The 16,585-nt window shown below is 40.7% G+C and overlaps 1 protein-coding gene across 1 annotated transcript in view; it reads left to right on the top strand.

Moving 5' to 3' along the window:
- The window catches only part of GATB (glutamyl-tRNA amidotransferase subunit B), an 84,178-nt gene that overhangs the window by 56,928 nt on the left and 10,665 nt on the right, over positions 1 to 16,585 (top strand). Inside the window, exons 10-11 of the mRNA XM_075257511.1 lie at positions 7,505 to 7,638; positions 9,744 to 9,822. Coding sequence (XP_075113612.1) covers positions 7,505 to 7,638; positions 9,744 to 9,822 — 213 coding nt within the window. The remainder of the gene's footprint in view (positions 1 to 7,504; positions 7,639 to 9,743; positions 9,823 to 16,585) is intronic.

Below are 16,585 nucleotides of genomic sequence, written 5' to 3'. Positions count from 1 at the left end.
TAGGGACTAGAGCAGCTTTATACAGTTATAGTGATGTATCACACCTTGTGAGGCTGACCGTGAGGGCTTGTCACTCACATTGGGTGTAATTTAACACAATGAGCTCTTCACCAGATGAAGTTTATCCCTGTCACCTATGGCTAGTTAGGATAAATTTGTATATGCCAAACTAAAGCTTTCAAAGCTTATAACTTAACCTAGTGAGGGTCCCCATAGAAAAAGTCATTACTTGATCCTGCACAACCTGGGACCGGTTTAGGGTAGGAAAAACAAAGGATAAGTTCCCTTTTAAATTGTGCTAGATACAAAAAAATCCCCTTTTATGTGATGTAGGTGACACTTCATTTATGGTACCATCAATTATAATACATTTATACAATTTCAATAAGTTCTAGAAAATATAAAATTCCATTTCTACCAGTGGGAAAAATATATAATTGTATCTCCTGACCTCCATTAATTTGTATCTAAAGCATGTCAACCCTGGTGAGTGCAAATTTGTATTTTATGATGTCAAGTTCAAATTTTTTTTAGCAATTTGTATGAGTGTGTATGGGAAATGATATAAAACCTGTTTCCCGTGTGTTAAGCAGCCTGCTTACAGAAACCTCATCATGCAACATAATTGTTAAAAAAAAATGTTAAATTTTTTTTATAAAGTTTCAAAGGGCTTTTTCCTACTTTTTACAATTTGCTACTTGTGGTGGCTGTTAAAGGCGTTATCCACATTTTCTAAGATTGATGGCCAATCTTTATGATAAGCCATCAAATTTAGATCATTGAGTGTTCATTTGTGTATGGGACATTGCTGCAGTAACTGTTGCTCTGAAAGAGGCTACGAGAGAACACTATAGCTCCAAACATATAAAGAAAGCTGAGAGCTGCAGTCCGGTGGAAACACAGATCAGGAGGACGGGAGTCTTGACGGTTGGACCCCCGCCAATCTAAAATTGATGGTTTATCTTAAAGTGTAACCAAACTTTGAGACAACTTATAATTTCCTGGCAACATTTGAGCCTTCAATACATTTTGTAATATACTTATGTGACAAATTTTGCCTCCTTTCTGTGAACTCCTGCAATTTTTTTTTTAAATTTATTTATTTATTACTTTTTCTATTTCTTTTTTATTGAGAGCTGTTCCCTGGTTCTCACAGTGTAGGCACTTGTGCGTGTAAAAGCAGGGAAAATCAGGGTAGGTAGGGGTCACTTCATTTGTATTTTGGGCATTTGTACTTTGGGCATTATATAATGTCGAAACTTGCTTCTGGTGTCTTATGAAAGAGGGGATTCAATCCTACTTGAACAATTTATATGGTATATTTATATGAAGCTGCAGTGGAAGCATTAGCATTTTACTATCTGGTCTGATGAGAAAATCTGATTGTAGCAGATGTGACAAAATTCTACCTAGAGGAAAATATTGTACCCGCTGTAAAATTTGATTGGAGTAGGAATAATGGTATGGTGCTCTTTTTCTGTTTTGGGCTAAGCCCTTTGTTTCCACAAATAATGACTATCCTTCAGCATACGAATCATTTTACACAATTATATGCTTCTAACTTACTAAAAACTATTTGGAAAGGCCTCTTTGATATTCCAGAAAGACTGTGACTTTCAGCACAAATTGAGGTCCATAAAGACACGGTTGAGTGAATTTAATGTGGAGCCTTGGCCTCAACTATGTTGGACACCCTTAAAGGGTGAACTGGAATAGACTGCCTTGTCCAACTATAGATTCTGACCCCACAAATGCCATTATGGCTGAATGGGACAAATATTCCCACATACTCTGAAAGCAGTTCCTGAGAATTGGATTGTAAAGCTCCACAATAACAGTCATAGGTTTGGAATGGGCTGACCAAGAAGCTCATATGGCTGTGATGGTTACTTGCCCATGTACTTGTGGTAGAGTAGATCTTTATCCAATCCTCTAATACAACTTCAAACATTGCTCAGAAATTCCACTTTGCAGAAACTTTGGTTTTAACTACTAACATTTTGTGGCTCTACACATTTGTTTAAAGTCAGATGAGCTTGAATGTCTAAAAATTGGCCAGAATTTCTGTTTCTGGCTGGAAAGCAGAACAGACAGACGGTAAGAACCAGAAATCTCTGTTTTATGTTGTACCATTTATCAGGAACCTGTTTCATTGTGTCTGTAGGCAACATTTTATACTAAGTCTTAATTCAGAAAAATATCCTTTCCCTTTTTTTTGATTCAGAGAACAACATTTCTGAGTAATCCATAACATTTATGAAGCAGTGAGATGATGCTAATTTGCTTGGCATATACCAAGACCCCGGGGCTGGCTAAGCCTACACTACTATATAATATATTTCTTGCAAAGATTAAAATATGATTTATTTCCATCAATAAACACATTGTGTACTTTATAGCTCTAGGGGCAGCAGGAAAATTCTGTAGGGGGCAAGGCACAAAGACCTAATAAGAATAACCTGGATGCCGCTTAATGTACTTTGGCACTCTTCCTTACTCCCACATAGCAACTTAATCCTACTAGTATTTTGGCATTGTCTGGTGGTAAAATGTTGATCAGGAAAGGGGTTTTGTTCCTGACAAGATACTTGAAGTATCCTATATCCTTTAATTATAGCATGCACTTTTTTCCGTAGCATTATTGTATATGTGTTATAGATCTAGATATACATATCCTGCAGGGTGCGGCCAGATCTTTATGTTTGCTGCTTTTGCATTGTAGACGCAGCAGATTGGAAACTGGCGATTTCTTTTACTTTAATAAGAAATGCTTACAATATGTAGTAGGCAAACGTAACAACTAATGTATATGGGGGACCTCCTGACTCCCCCTCAACAGCAGGTGCCAGGGAAGAGGAGAGTCAGGCTTGTTGGATTTCAACATGCTCTATCCTTTTGTTCTGAAGAGAATAAGAAGCCACCAAAGGTGTCTCCAGGTGACTTTTTCCCCACTAAGATCTGCAGTGTGCATGTGTAAGGTGTAACAAGAAAAACAGCTGGATGCTTACTGCATATGATCAGCCTAAGGCTATATGTACACAAGCGTATGCAACAATGGGTCCATAGAAAAACTGCACAAATGGCACATGAATGATATCTGTGTGCCACCTTGTGCCTCTATGGACCCATTGATTTCTTTCAGCAAGCATGGGCCACAAAACAGACAGGTATAAAAACTGTCCTGAGATTTGCCCTGGGATCACTGCACCATACACAGACCCATTTTCATACACAGATAAGTATATGGAGGCCATTGGAAGTAATGGGTCAATGTACTAGAAAAACATGGCCAACACACTTGCAATGCACACAGGTCTTGGGCTCAATTCACATCCCATTTATTACATCCGTTTAGCAGATCAATGTAAAAATAAATAAAACTCAGTTTCTGTTCCTTTTTTTGTGCATGTGGGGGTCTTGACTTCCTTTTTTTTTGGTCATACCCTCCACCCACCTGTCCTAGGTGTTTTTAATGATATAGAACAAAACAGGTTCCTACAAGGCTGTGTATACACAATGTCATTCTGTTTCTGAAGAACTTGAGGAATGAATAGCACATGTTCCTTTGCATTATACCTGTATGATGACAACCCATAAACCAGAGATTTTCAGTTCAATAGCTTTCACTATACAGGTGACATCCATTGTGCTGGGCATTACTGCAATTACTAAATGCATATAGGCCTTTAGTAGAAAAGTGCCATGTAAACCCAGCCTTATCCTGAGCCTTGTCCTGCATCTATGTCTCCTCTTGTACAGGTACATTATGTGGTTTAGGGACACAATGAGGTCGCCTTGTTGTGACAGATCTGCTCACACAGTTTAGTAAAAACGGGCATTGGGAACCTTACATGTAGAGGTATTACAAATCTAGCAATAATATAATTTAAAGTGCGACATGTTTACATGTAAAGTACAGTATATTATATATTATGTTACATGTGGTCTGTCCGTTTATATAACTTTTTGGCAGATACTGACTACGTTCGTGTTCATTTTTGTACATATTTCCTCTGTGTGTTTGGATGGATATATATATATTGATTTTCTTTACTTACAAGACAAGCCTCTGGCACAGTTTCTTCACACCTATTTCAGCTTCCATCTTTGAAGTGGTTTTGTACAGATCTTTGTACCGGTTGTCCCTAGCGCAGTTAAAGGCAAAGTGCATGCTTTGCAGTTGTTTACATTGGAGTGAGGACTTTGCATAGTTTAGTCTGTGCTACCAACTGTCTTGTACAGTGTATTGTCTTGACTAGAATAGACTCTCATCTTTAATGGCATGTCTGTGATCTTCTAAATTGGTTTTCACTTTGTAGTTATCAGTCTGCTGGAATCCTGGCAGACACACTAAAATATGTCAACTTACTAAAGACTAACTGGCAGACAGCGCAGTCCAAATGTCACCTCCCAGCGGATGTTTACTCATCATGTCTTCTGTTTGTTACGGGTTTTTTGTTATGAAGTATATGAGTGCGCACTATCTGTGCGGATCTGTAAATCAAAACCTCTCTGTTTATATGCTGGCAAATTGTCTGTGGATGTGATGTGGCACAAAGTGTTTCTTATACCATGCCCCTTATGCTTACTCTTAATCATGTTCAGGAGAATTCTTACTGAGCTCCGAAGGAATACCATTAACCCTCCGATGTCTTACTGCGAGCCTTCAAATGATTTCACTAAGATACAGCGACAGTACTACACAATACTTCTTGTCTGGGCTCTGTTCACATATTCATTGTGGCTGTCATTCATAAAGCTGTCTTGGATGTGTAGTATAATGGATCCAGATGAATCCTATTGACTTATAATGGGTTCTGTCCTTGTTCTCCATGCAGCACTATTCTTACCATCGTTTCAGATGGAGCCTTTGTTCTCCATTGCAAATGTGACCATAGTGTAAGTTTTTTATGTACTCTGTGCACGTATGCAAGTTAGGCCATATATTCCACAAATCTCTGAAATCCTAAATGAATCCTTTCTGTATATAGAAGAGTTGAGTGGATAAGGGTCCTTGGAGCAAACCATGCTAAAGCCAATACTTGTTACAGCGAAAAAGGTTCACATGCTGGAATTGCTATTCATAGTAGACAATGTAGCTGATAGTTGAGATGACAGGGGAGTTTATCAACCCCACTATGCCTGTTTTCTTTATTATATGTGCGATAATTTGGCGCATCTTTGGTTCAAGGCTCTTTCTTACGCCAAAGATGTGGCACATACCCTGTTCTGCACTCAACATTTTCCACAAATGTGAGTAGAGAGGGATGGGGACATTTCGCACGTGAATTGTACATGAAATGTATGCCAGTTCCTGACTGGTATAGATTTTCACGCAGGTGCACCTGATTTATTAAGAGGCAGGAGCATCTTGAGAGCTCATGTCTGCCTTGCAATTGTCAGGTCCTTTATCAAGACTTTTGTACGAAACGCCAGTGTTAAGAAGTCTGCCTCAATGTTTCTCTTTAGTTTTGTTAAATGGGTTGTTAGGAATGTACCACGTTTGGCTAATAACAAGACATGATAAAATAAAAAGTCCTTGCCTCTCCAGAGTTTCTTCCAGTCCGTTTACTGGTCCTGCATTGATGACATTCCATACATGCATCTGACTACTGCAGCCAGTCACCATCCTTAGCCATTGAGGTAGTCTCAATGTGCGGCACATTATAGCTGCAGGTAAGTAGTCTAGGGGTATGTTCACACTGAGTTTTTTGACACGGAATCCACCTCAAAATTCGCTGCCATAAACAGCTCTCATTGACTTGAATGGGAGCCGCTCCCTTTTTTTTCCCGCTAGCTAGTAGTGGAAAAAAGAAGCGACATGCCCTATCTTGCCACAGATTCCGCGGCTCGAGGCACGCTCTGGTTTAGGCCCATTCATTCGGGCCTAATCAGAAGCGGGATGCTGTGATGGCAACCGCGCCAAAAAAACAAAGGCTTTACCTTTCACTGTCACTGTGATGATAACTTAACAATTGCTGAGAAGCAATCTGTAGAGAACAAGAAATGTCAGCTTATTGTGAATGGCCATTGTGAAAACCACAAGATTTCTGAAATCTTAAGCTTCTAAAACATATTTAGCATGAAATTTGCATCTGACAGCAGGTCATTTTAGAAAATAGATTGCCTTTAATGGCACTTTGTCAGCAGAAAATTACCTCTTTTTTTTAAAGAAAGTTTTATGTTAAACATATTTCTAAAGAATTTTTGGAAACTTATTCATGATATTATCGATATCTATAAAAAAAATACCACAAATCTTACGGTTCTAACTTTGGACACTAACCCAAATCAAATGCTGAGATTTCTTTTCCTTACTTATCATGATCACAGCTATCATGTATATGTAGGTAAGACAAGATACATGATAAAATCCATCAGTCAAAATAGGTGATTTCACAGCTTATCTCCTGGAAAGAGGAGGTCACAAAATATTTTAAACTTGTGGCAAGAGTTCAAACCAGGTTTTCTACATTTTTTTTATTATAGACATGTGAAGTAAAAAAACTTCACCTACATTGAAAAATATGTTTTATCTTAAATTTGTCATTTAAACAATAGGCCATTTTCTGGAAACATATTCCCTTTAAGCACGTATTGTAGAGATTTAGTATGTGTTATATAGCTGGCTGGATGTATGTTGATATTACCCTCTTGATGACCTAAGTATTGATCCTGGAAAAGCTGACAATGCACTAAATTCAGAGCACTATTGGCTTTCCTGTTATGTGCTCCTGGGCTGGAGATATTAGTTTTTGTACAAATCTCGCCACTGTCAGAAGGGTGTTCCTGAAAGTATAGCGTCATTGAGGAACGATCCCTCTTTCCTGACTGTTCTTATCCATAGACTTGTACTGGGGGGGTGTCATCACTGGGTAGTAAGGAACATCCCCTCTGACAGCACAGGGCTATGAACAAGTATTGTCAGGGTAAGGGGGGGGGGGGGCGCACCTCACAGTCCAGCGATGACCCTAGACTGTCAGGAAAGCTCTCCTGACAGTGGGGAGAGATTGGTGCCGAAATTAATGGTACCAATATCTCCAGCCTGGGGGCACATAACGGGAAAGCCAATAGTGCGCTAAATTTACATCACTGTCAGCTTTATAGCGGTATATAACACCACATATGCATGAGGATATGAAAGTTCCTATTTAATTCCTAAAATGCGTTAGTTGCACTGTATTTGCTTTGTCTTGTTAACCATAAATGTTCTGTATCCTTTTCTGTTGCAATGTTGTGGCCACAAATAGAATTACATTTCTTAATAAACAAGTAGAAATGTGTTTTGATACATAATGAAACCACACTGTGCATTACCCATGAACTCTACTTGAGGTCACTCATTAAATTATCACCTTATTGTATTTTTTTTCATTATTTAATTTGCATAATCTTGTTTAAACAAGTAGTTTTCTAGTATCTTATACCTAACACAGTAACACTTAGGTGGTGTATTCAAGTGAAACTATTATTTCTTGAAATTCAGCTTTTCATTTTCTCCTAGAATGAAGATGGACTTCAAGAATACTTTGTATCAGTCGTAAAACTGTCTAACGTTGACCCCAAGAAAATAATTGGCTGGGTAATTAAGGATTTGCTTGGTCACCTAAGGCAGCAGAATCTTACTGTCAAACAAAGGTTAGTCTTGTTTACTTTGCCTTTCTAATAAACATGCCATTCTTGTGAATTGAAATCATGTCCCTTTGGTATAGCAGTAACACACTTCACAAATGTCAAGATACCTACTACTCTCAAGAATCATTAATTGTAGCGTCCTTTGGTGACAAATGGAGCTCTTAAAGAGAGGAATGTATGACTTTACGAGATCTTTTCAAATGACTTATACTGGTAGTATTACAAGTAGAATAATATAGAGGATACAATGGCCAGCTTCCCAAGCCAAAGCTTCAGTTATTCCTCTTTCTTGGTATATCAGCTAAAGCTTATCTGAATTATTGGATAGAATTGTATTCTAACTTGAGATAATAATGGTGATAATAATATCTTTATTGATATAGCACCAACATATTCTGCAGCGCTTTACATATCAGATAGTATATGTACAGACATTACAATGTGACAAAGAAATAACATATCAAACAATAGGTGAGAGGGTCCTGCTCACAAGAGCTTACAGTCTATTAATGATAACTAGAGATGAGCGAGTAGTACTCGAGCGAGTAGGTATTCGATCGAATACTACGGTATTCGAAATACTCGTACTCGATTGAGTACCACTCGCTATTCGAATGGAAAAGTTCGATGCAGAACCAGCATTGATTGCTATACAGTCGGCCAATCAACGCTGGTTCTTCTCCTACCTTTAGAAGTCTTCTCCGTGCAGCTTCCCCACGGCGTCTTATGGCTCTGATTTCACTCTTCCAGGCATCGGGCCTGGGCAGAGTTAATTCAGAGCCGGAAGATGCCGCGGGGACGCTGCAAGGAGAAGACTTCTCGGAGGATCCAGTCCAACCCTCACTCGTGGGCTTGGTAAGTGTAATTTGATCGAACGTTGCCTACCCCTGAAACGAGCATTTTCCCCCATAGACTATAATGGGGTTCGATATTTGATTCGAGTAGTCGAATATTGAGTGGCTACTCGAAACGAATATCGAACCTCGGACATTTTACTGTTCGCTCATCTCCAATGATAACCTCAAAGCATAGGTCATTCTGTTAATGGCACATTGTTCCAAGCACAGGCTGTGCACAGGCTTTTCCTTCCACAGGGTCCTATGCAGTTCCTTAAAATAGAACTATATGCTCACCAGAGCATGCAACGGAATAGTGATACACATGTTTTCTAGTTACAGTATATTAATAATATAGAGAGATACCAATGTGTAGAATGAGATGAAGATACAACATAATGGTATTTGGATGAGAATTCCTTACTGTACAGTATATTGCCCATATCACTGCAAGGGGATATTAATACAGTTGTTTTCCATATTAATAATATAGTAAGATGCTGGTGTGTATATTACACATAATACTGCTAGAGAATAGTGATACAGCTGCTTACAAGTTATTGTATATTATTATTATAGAGAGATGCTGGTGTGTATAATGCAATGCAGATACAACATGGATGAGAATGTCTGTCTCGCTGTATAACTCAAAATATCACCCCATAATAGTCTCTTCATCTGAGTATCACATTTCTGCTAAGGATTTGTCCCAACTAGATTATAGGGGCGATGTGGGCATATTACTTTTATTACAGTGCAGATACAGCACTGGAGAGACATTTTACTCCTATACAAGAGGGTCCTCTGGTGTCCCGAGGTTTTGCTTTGCAGAGCGCAGCAGGGAGGGTGGAAGCTTCAATCCTTATCCTCCCCTGCGGACACTCCGAGACTTATAACTAACCCTGCTGTGTTCTACAAAACATCAGGAGACCCTCTTGTGTATCAGTAAGACTGCACTGTAATAAAAATCCGGACCACTTTCTAGAGTGAGTCTGGTCTGGAGACCCAGACTTTCTGCACCATAGTGATGTATAATGTTAGGTGTCCATGCCTCCATACAACTCTACTGTCCTGCACTGCATTTAGTATGGGACTGTAGTCCCATGGGCAGGCAGTGATTCCTGGATGACTATAATACGGGGGCCAGGAAATCTAGACATTATTTATTCCCTTGTGCAGGAGGCCTACAGGTTTCTTTGACACCTATAAATTTACTGCAATGTTTCTATAAGGTGTAAATGCTGTTATAATGTCTGTGTCTTCTTTATGTAGTATGATCAGTCCCAGCTCATTGTCCGAACTTCTAATACTTTTAGAGAAGAGAATTATTTCTTCATCTACTGCTAAACAGGTATGTAATGTATGTTCATGTATTGGCATCCTACAGCTTGCCTTACAATGGTGGCTGATGGCCGGTGTGAAATATGTAAAATATAATGAGGTATAATCAGTTTACTCAATTATAGTGAAATATACTACGATATTAAACATATTAGGTGAAAATTTATCATGTCTTGTATGCCAGTTTTCTGACATATAAGGCATGAAAAAGACAATTTTTAAAAAAAAATTTGTGCAAAAATTTGCAGCTTTTTTTTTTACTTTTACGTAGCTCTTGCCATTTTCCTGGAAGGGATGTGGTGAGGGGCATAGTGTGATTTACTAAGAAGATTTACTGCTCCACTACTAGAACCTATATGTATGGTGACCTCCATTCTGTCACATTAGCACTTACACCAGTAAGGGGGCGTTCACACTACCATCGGTGTCGACAGGTAGTGTCCGCTGCTAATGTCCGTTCAAAATCTTGCACGGACATTAGGAGCGGACACTAGCCGTGTCTGTGACATTTTGCATTCATTTAAATGGACATCGGATGCGTTGTTTTACACTCCGTGCCTGTCCTTAAGTATCCGTTCCCAAAGATGTCCGACTTTTCAAGCGGACAGCAAAACCTACATGTCGGGTTTTGCTGTCCACTTGAAAAGTCGGACATCTTTGGGAACAGACACTTAAGGACAAACACGGACTATAAAACAACGCACCCGATCTCCATTTAAATGAATGCAAAATGTCACGGGCACAGCTAGTGTCCGCTCCTAATGTCCGTGCAAGATTTTGAACGGACATTAGCAGCGGACACTAGCTGTCGACACCAATGGTAGTGTGGACGCCCCCTTAGTTATAAAGGCACGTGATTATACCAATACTTAAACAAAATAGGTTATGCTAATAAAAAGTTAAATTAAAGGGGGTATGTTGGGAAATCAATTCACTGCACTAGCTAAACATCCTTAGCCTGGATACAAACGATCGATTTTTTTCACCCATGAAGCTTGGTCATTGTGTTTGGTGTGAACATCATCCAAGGAGAGGGACTACTAGCGTCATAGATGGCTATAATACTAGAAGTCCCTGCACAGTATTCTGGCTGGGAAATGAGGCAGTCACAGAGACAGAGTAAATTTAGGCTTACTTAAAGATATGGCTCACCTGGTGCGCCGATTTTTAGATTTGCAAAGCGCAGTGGGAGCAACAAGCCCCTTTCCTCTACCCCCCTGCTGATGCTCAATGAATGCACTATAGAAAAACTTCTCTCTCCCCAGATAACCCCTTTTTTTATAAAAAAAAAAAAAAAAAAAAAAAAAAAAGAAAACATTTGCTGGAGGATTTAAGTCTTTTGTAAATTTTATTGCAAATAATATTAGTGTGGAACTATGTTCATGTAATGGAAAGGCATATATTTAAAGAAATAATCCTGTACGCAGTTGGCTGTCTTACATACATTTTTGGTTTTCTATAACTTTGAAGTACGAACAGCTAAAATGAAGTTGTGCATTTCCGCTACACTGGAGGTAATGTGTCTGGCTCTGGTGCTTTTTTTTCCTTTTAAAGGACAAGTTAATTTACCACATTAGATACTTCAGATTCAGAATGTAAGAACATTCATAGCAGAAAATAACCAGCAAATATAAATGTAATTCTAGATTATAATCTGCTTTTCAAAAACCTGTGCTCATTGTCTGCCAGTCGGATGTGACAGAATAAATTGGATCTTCTCAGTTTAGCTATGCTGCATGAAAAACACAATTTGCTGTTTGTTTTAGCGCTTTTCACAAATTTTATGTGACTCAAATACTATACAGTTTTCAACGAACAGGGAGAACAAGTTCTTTCAGTGATTAAGTTTTTTGCATCACCATCGTCGCTATTGTTATTACACATTTCTATTCAACCCCTTAATGACCAGACGTTTTTATACACATTATAGTGCAAAATCTCTCTTCTTCCGTTTCTTTATTGGTTGCCAGGGACATATGGCCCTTTGGTAACTCCTATTTCAGGATGTTTTTTTCTCCTTTGTTAGTTTTATTTAATTTTAATAATACCTTATTTTTAAAACGTGTAAATCAATGCAAGAAATGTGTTTTAGGCAACGCTAAACCCAGGAAATGCACAGAAAACTAATTAAATCTCCCATCTTTTCCTCCATTAGTCTTTTTCCCTTCCAAATCTTCTCTGTGTGTTCCAGGAGCTCAGCCATGACTGCATTCACTTCCTCACATATAGCAGTATTACAAAAAAAATAAATATATAATAAATATATATATATATATATATATATATATATATATATAATACACTAGCTGGTACCCGTGTTTGTAGAAGTGGGTATATACAGGCGCGGGTAAGGTTTTCGTACTGTGTATAAGGTCTGCGATATAAAATGTAACTGTGTATCTTGTTTTTGCAGTAATTCTGAGAGCACATGAGACTTTTGTGTTGAATGTAATTTGTATTTCAGCTGCAATACTGTGTTGGTATAAACTGTACATAGTGTCTTTGGGACAGAGGTATTTCAGGTTAATATACTTCGATATACGACATTGTATGAGTTGTTATTTTGCGCCAGTACATGTACGTTTTGGGCACAGGATACTCTTGAGCAAGCAACATAAAGTCTGGCCCTGTGCATGACAGTTCAGTAACTCCATGCGCCTCTTAGTAATAGCAATTAACCTCATCATGTCCCTCACATTAACCCCAGTTACTGATAGAGATGAGCGAGTACTGTTGGGATCAGCCGATCCGAACAGCACGCTCGCATAGAAATGAATGGACGTAGCCGGCACGCGGGGGGTTAAGCGCGCTGGCTACGTCCAAGCGGAAGTACCAGGTGCATCCATTCATTTCTATGGAGCGTGCTGTTCGGATCGGCTGATCCCAACAGTACTCGCTCATCTCTAGTTACTGATATGTGAGAGACTTGGAGGTAATAATTAAGTATCTTCATTACTGAGGTCTTTTATTAGTCCCTCCATATGTCTCACATATTAGTAACCAGGGTCGGACTGGGATGTCTAGGGCCCACCAGTGGAATTGTTTCTAGGGGCCCACCGCCAGGACCCTGCAGATCAGCGGTACCGAGACAGGGCGGTTAAAGGTAATAACATGTTGGGAGCCATGCTACTCACGCACTATACCATGTGCACTACATATACCTACTGCTACAGACTGTATGGCAAGTGAACAGCATGGCTCCTAGAAATGTTACCATTACCCGTAGCTGAAGTGTCCTGGAAAAGCTGATCTGCAGAGGTCCTGGCTGTTGTATCATCGCAGATGTAATATTGATGGCCTATCCTAAGGACAGACCATCAATATTAGAAAGATGGATAAATCCTTTAAAGTGGTTGTCCAGGAATTGGAGCAACTCATGTGGTGGGCGGGAGGTGTAAAATAAAAAACAAATAAATAAAAAAAGAATACTCATCTGTCCCCGTCGCTCCGTTGTCTGCCGCCAGTGTCCATTCAGTCTCGTGCTGGCACTACTTGCTGGGAGTCCTGCACCTCATGTGATCGCTGAGACCAATTAGGTACAGGAACTCCAGAAATGAGGCCATGAGACCAAACACAGGCGGGGACAACGGGGGGCTGGGGACAGGTGAGAAGGCTCTTTTTAAAAAAAATATATATATATTTTTACACCTCCCTGGCGGCCCAGTGATCACTCCAGTTTATAGACAACCTGTTTTAAGGGGTTGTCTGGGCCAAATATTTTATGGCCACTTCACTGGTCCCCCATAATGTATGGGATACAGTTGTGGGGCCATTATACTGTGTGGGAGCAGTGATGGGGCTAACATTGTGAGGAAGGGGGATGTTAAAACGTGTGGGGCATATTAAAGGAGTTTCCAGGGTTAAACTTTTTTTATGGCCTATACTCTGGATAGGCCATAAATACCTCAAACCTCACATTGCAGAAACACAACGTCTTTGGCTACTACAGAAAAAACCAGCAAAGTGAATGAAATATAATCAAATTTACCTCATCCGCACACTGCAGGAAAAAAGATGTGGAAGAGCCACAAACTCTAAAATGTGAGCGCTTCTAAAAACATGGCCGGTTACTTTCAGCTGCGCAATTGGAAGAAAGTGCGGGGAAAAAAACACTGTGGAAAAAATACATTGAGATTCGCCGCTATTTTTTTCCCACAGCTATTTTTTTTAGCCGCGTCTCACTGTTGGGCCTCATCCTTATTATCTCAATAGACTGAGCATTATACTATAAGGCTGAGTTCACACAGAGTTTTCTGGTCAGGAATTTGGTTCTATTGGGTTAGAGTTCTATTGGGAGGCTTTTTTGGAGGATGATTTTGAGGTGGATTCCTGACCAAACAACTCCGTGTGAACTCAGCCTTAGGGCTCGTTCACATCTGCGCCTGGTCTCCGTTCTGCAGGTTTCCATTTCCTGCACAAAACAGAGGCTGGAGACAGAAACCTGCAGGACTCTTTCATACCCATTCATTTGAATGGGTGAGAAAGATGTCCGGCTGTGAGCGGCGGTGAGCGTTTTATGCTCTCCGCCATTAAACCGATTTTTTAAAATCGGACACAGAGTCGAACACGCAGTACTCTGTGTCTGATTTTTTTTAAAAAAAACAGTTTTGCGGCGGAGAGCATAAAACGCACACCGCCGCACCCGGTCTGACAGCTTTCTGTCTTCTACATGCAGAAGACGGAAAGCTGAGAACGGACTGCCGAACGCTAGTGTGAACCTAGCGTTAGCCTAAAGCCCCATGTAGCAAGACAAAGCAAAAAGCGCTGCGGGAAAAACCCCGGTGGCAACACATCAGTTTTTCCTGCAGCGCTTATTGCAGAAACTCCGCAGAGGTTTCCTCTGAGGACTTTGTTTCCTTTAGGGTAAGTTCACGCAGGGATTTTTGGTCAGGATTTTGAGGCCGTATCTGCCTCAAAATCCTGACCAAAAAGATGGCTCCCATTGAAATCAATGGGAGCCGGTCAGTTCTTTTTTTTCCGGGAGCCGGTTTGTTCCAGCTCCCAGAAAAAGAAGCGTGGTGCTGATTCTTCAGGTCGTTTCGCCTCACGATTCAGCCTGAAGACACTCCCTCCTCCCATCTAGGCCCATTTATTGGGCCTAATCTGGAGCAGAGTGCGTGACTGGATGCCGGTGCAGTGCACTGGCATTCAGTCGCGGCTACCCGATTTTTGGTCCGGAACCTGAGGCGGCCTCCGCCTCAGGTTCCGGACCAAAAAACCCCGTGTGAACTTAGCCTTATACCTATAGGGAAACTGCAGGTGTTTCTGTAGATATAAGTGACATGCTGCAATTTCCAAAACCGCAACAGTTTTGGAAATTGCAGTGTGTCCACCGTGTGTGTTTTTCTGCAATGTGTGGATGGGATTGCACTCACTGCGTTCAATAATGCATTCGGGGAGTCCGCATGGGGACCCTCCCAAACAGACTACCGAACGCATTAGCAAGCGGTGTGCAGTGAAAGCACACATAGACTATAATGGGGTCCATGTGCTTTCCGTGCGGTGTCCGCATACAACATGCGGACAGAAAAGTACTTTACAATCTACTTTCCTGTCCACATGACTCATGCGGACACCGCATGGAAAGCACACGGACCCCATTATAGTCTATGCGGTCCGCGTACTTTCACTGCACACCGCTTGCTAATGCGTTTGGTAATCCATTCGGGGGGAAGGGGGAGGGGGTTCCCATGCAGACTCCCCAAACAGATCACCGAACGCAGATGTGAACCAGGCCTTATACATATACCATATATACTCACACATATACAATACAATATACACATACAATACTATAGCACATATACATTTATATACATTCATATACCATATAAGTCATATATATACTTGTATGAATACTATATATACACACACACACACACACACACACATATATACATACACATTATTATAGCATACAGTATATACTCACACATACCTGTATACAAACATACAGTACTCACACAGTATACAAGTCACATACTTTACACAAATGTACATATATACATATTAAACATACAGATTTTACAAAAAGAGTTTACTCACCTATTCCAGCAGTAGTGAACTCAGCAGTCGGCTCCTGTCCTCCCCACACGCTGCGATGTAAGAGGACTCAGTGTGAGGGGGAGGGGGAGGAAGTGCGTGCGTGCAGTACAGGAGATCTCACTGGAGAGCAGCACAGCAGCTGCAGGTAAGTGAAGGGAGAGGCCGTTAGCTGATGCTGAAGAAAGACACGTTGTCCTCCGATGTGTACTTCTTCAGCATTAGCTAATGGGGGCCCCTGTGTGTGGAGGCAGATGCATTGGCCAGGTGCCCGGTTGGGGCCCCTGGCCATCCCGATCGGGCCCCGACCAATGCATCTGCATTGGTAAAAATCAAAACTTTAAGTCAGGGCTCGGGGGCCCACCGGGGGATTCCCCGGTACACCGGTGGGCCAGTCCGAGCCTGTTAGTTACCTTTATATGGGGCACACAGGGGTTAATATGAGGGACAAGATGGGGTTTATTCCTATTAATGTGAGGCACATGGAGTTAATAACACTAAACTAATAACCCCAAATGCCTGACATTAATGAGAATAGGAAGTAAAGGAAGGGAGCTGTGTGCTTCTTACTTTCAGTTTACTAGCAGCTTTGGCAGGAGCTATCACTATAGCAGGCAGAGACTTGAGCGATTAAGCTCCACCCCCTGGGTTTCCTGCACCCCTCTCAAAGGGGAGTGTCCTTATGCCTCAGCTCTAGCAGAGACTTCAATTAACTCTTGCAGGTCCTGTGC

This window comes from Leptodactylus fuscus, chromosome 1 (genome assembly GCF_031893055.1).
Source record: "Leptodactylus fuscus isolate aLepFus1 chromosome 1, aLepFus1.hap2, whole genome shotgun sequence".
In the NCBI taxonomy this organism is placed as follows: Eukaryota; Metazoa; Chordata; class Amphibia; order Anura; family Leptodactylidae; genus Leptodactylus; species Leptodactylus fuscus.
The sequence above is the reverse complement of the archived record's forward strand: the minus strand, read 5'-3'. Positions and strand labels throughout refer to the sequence as shown.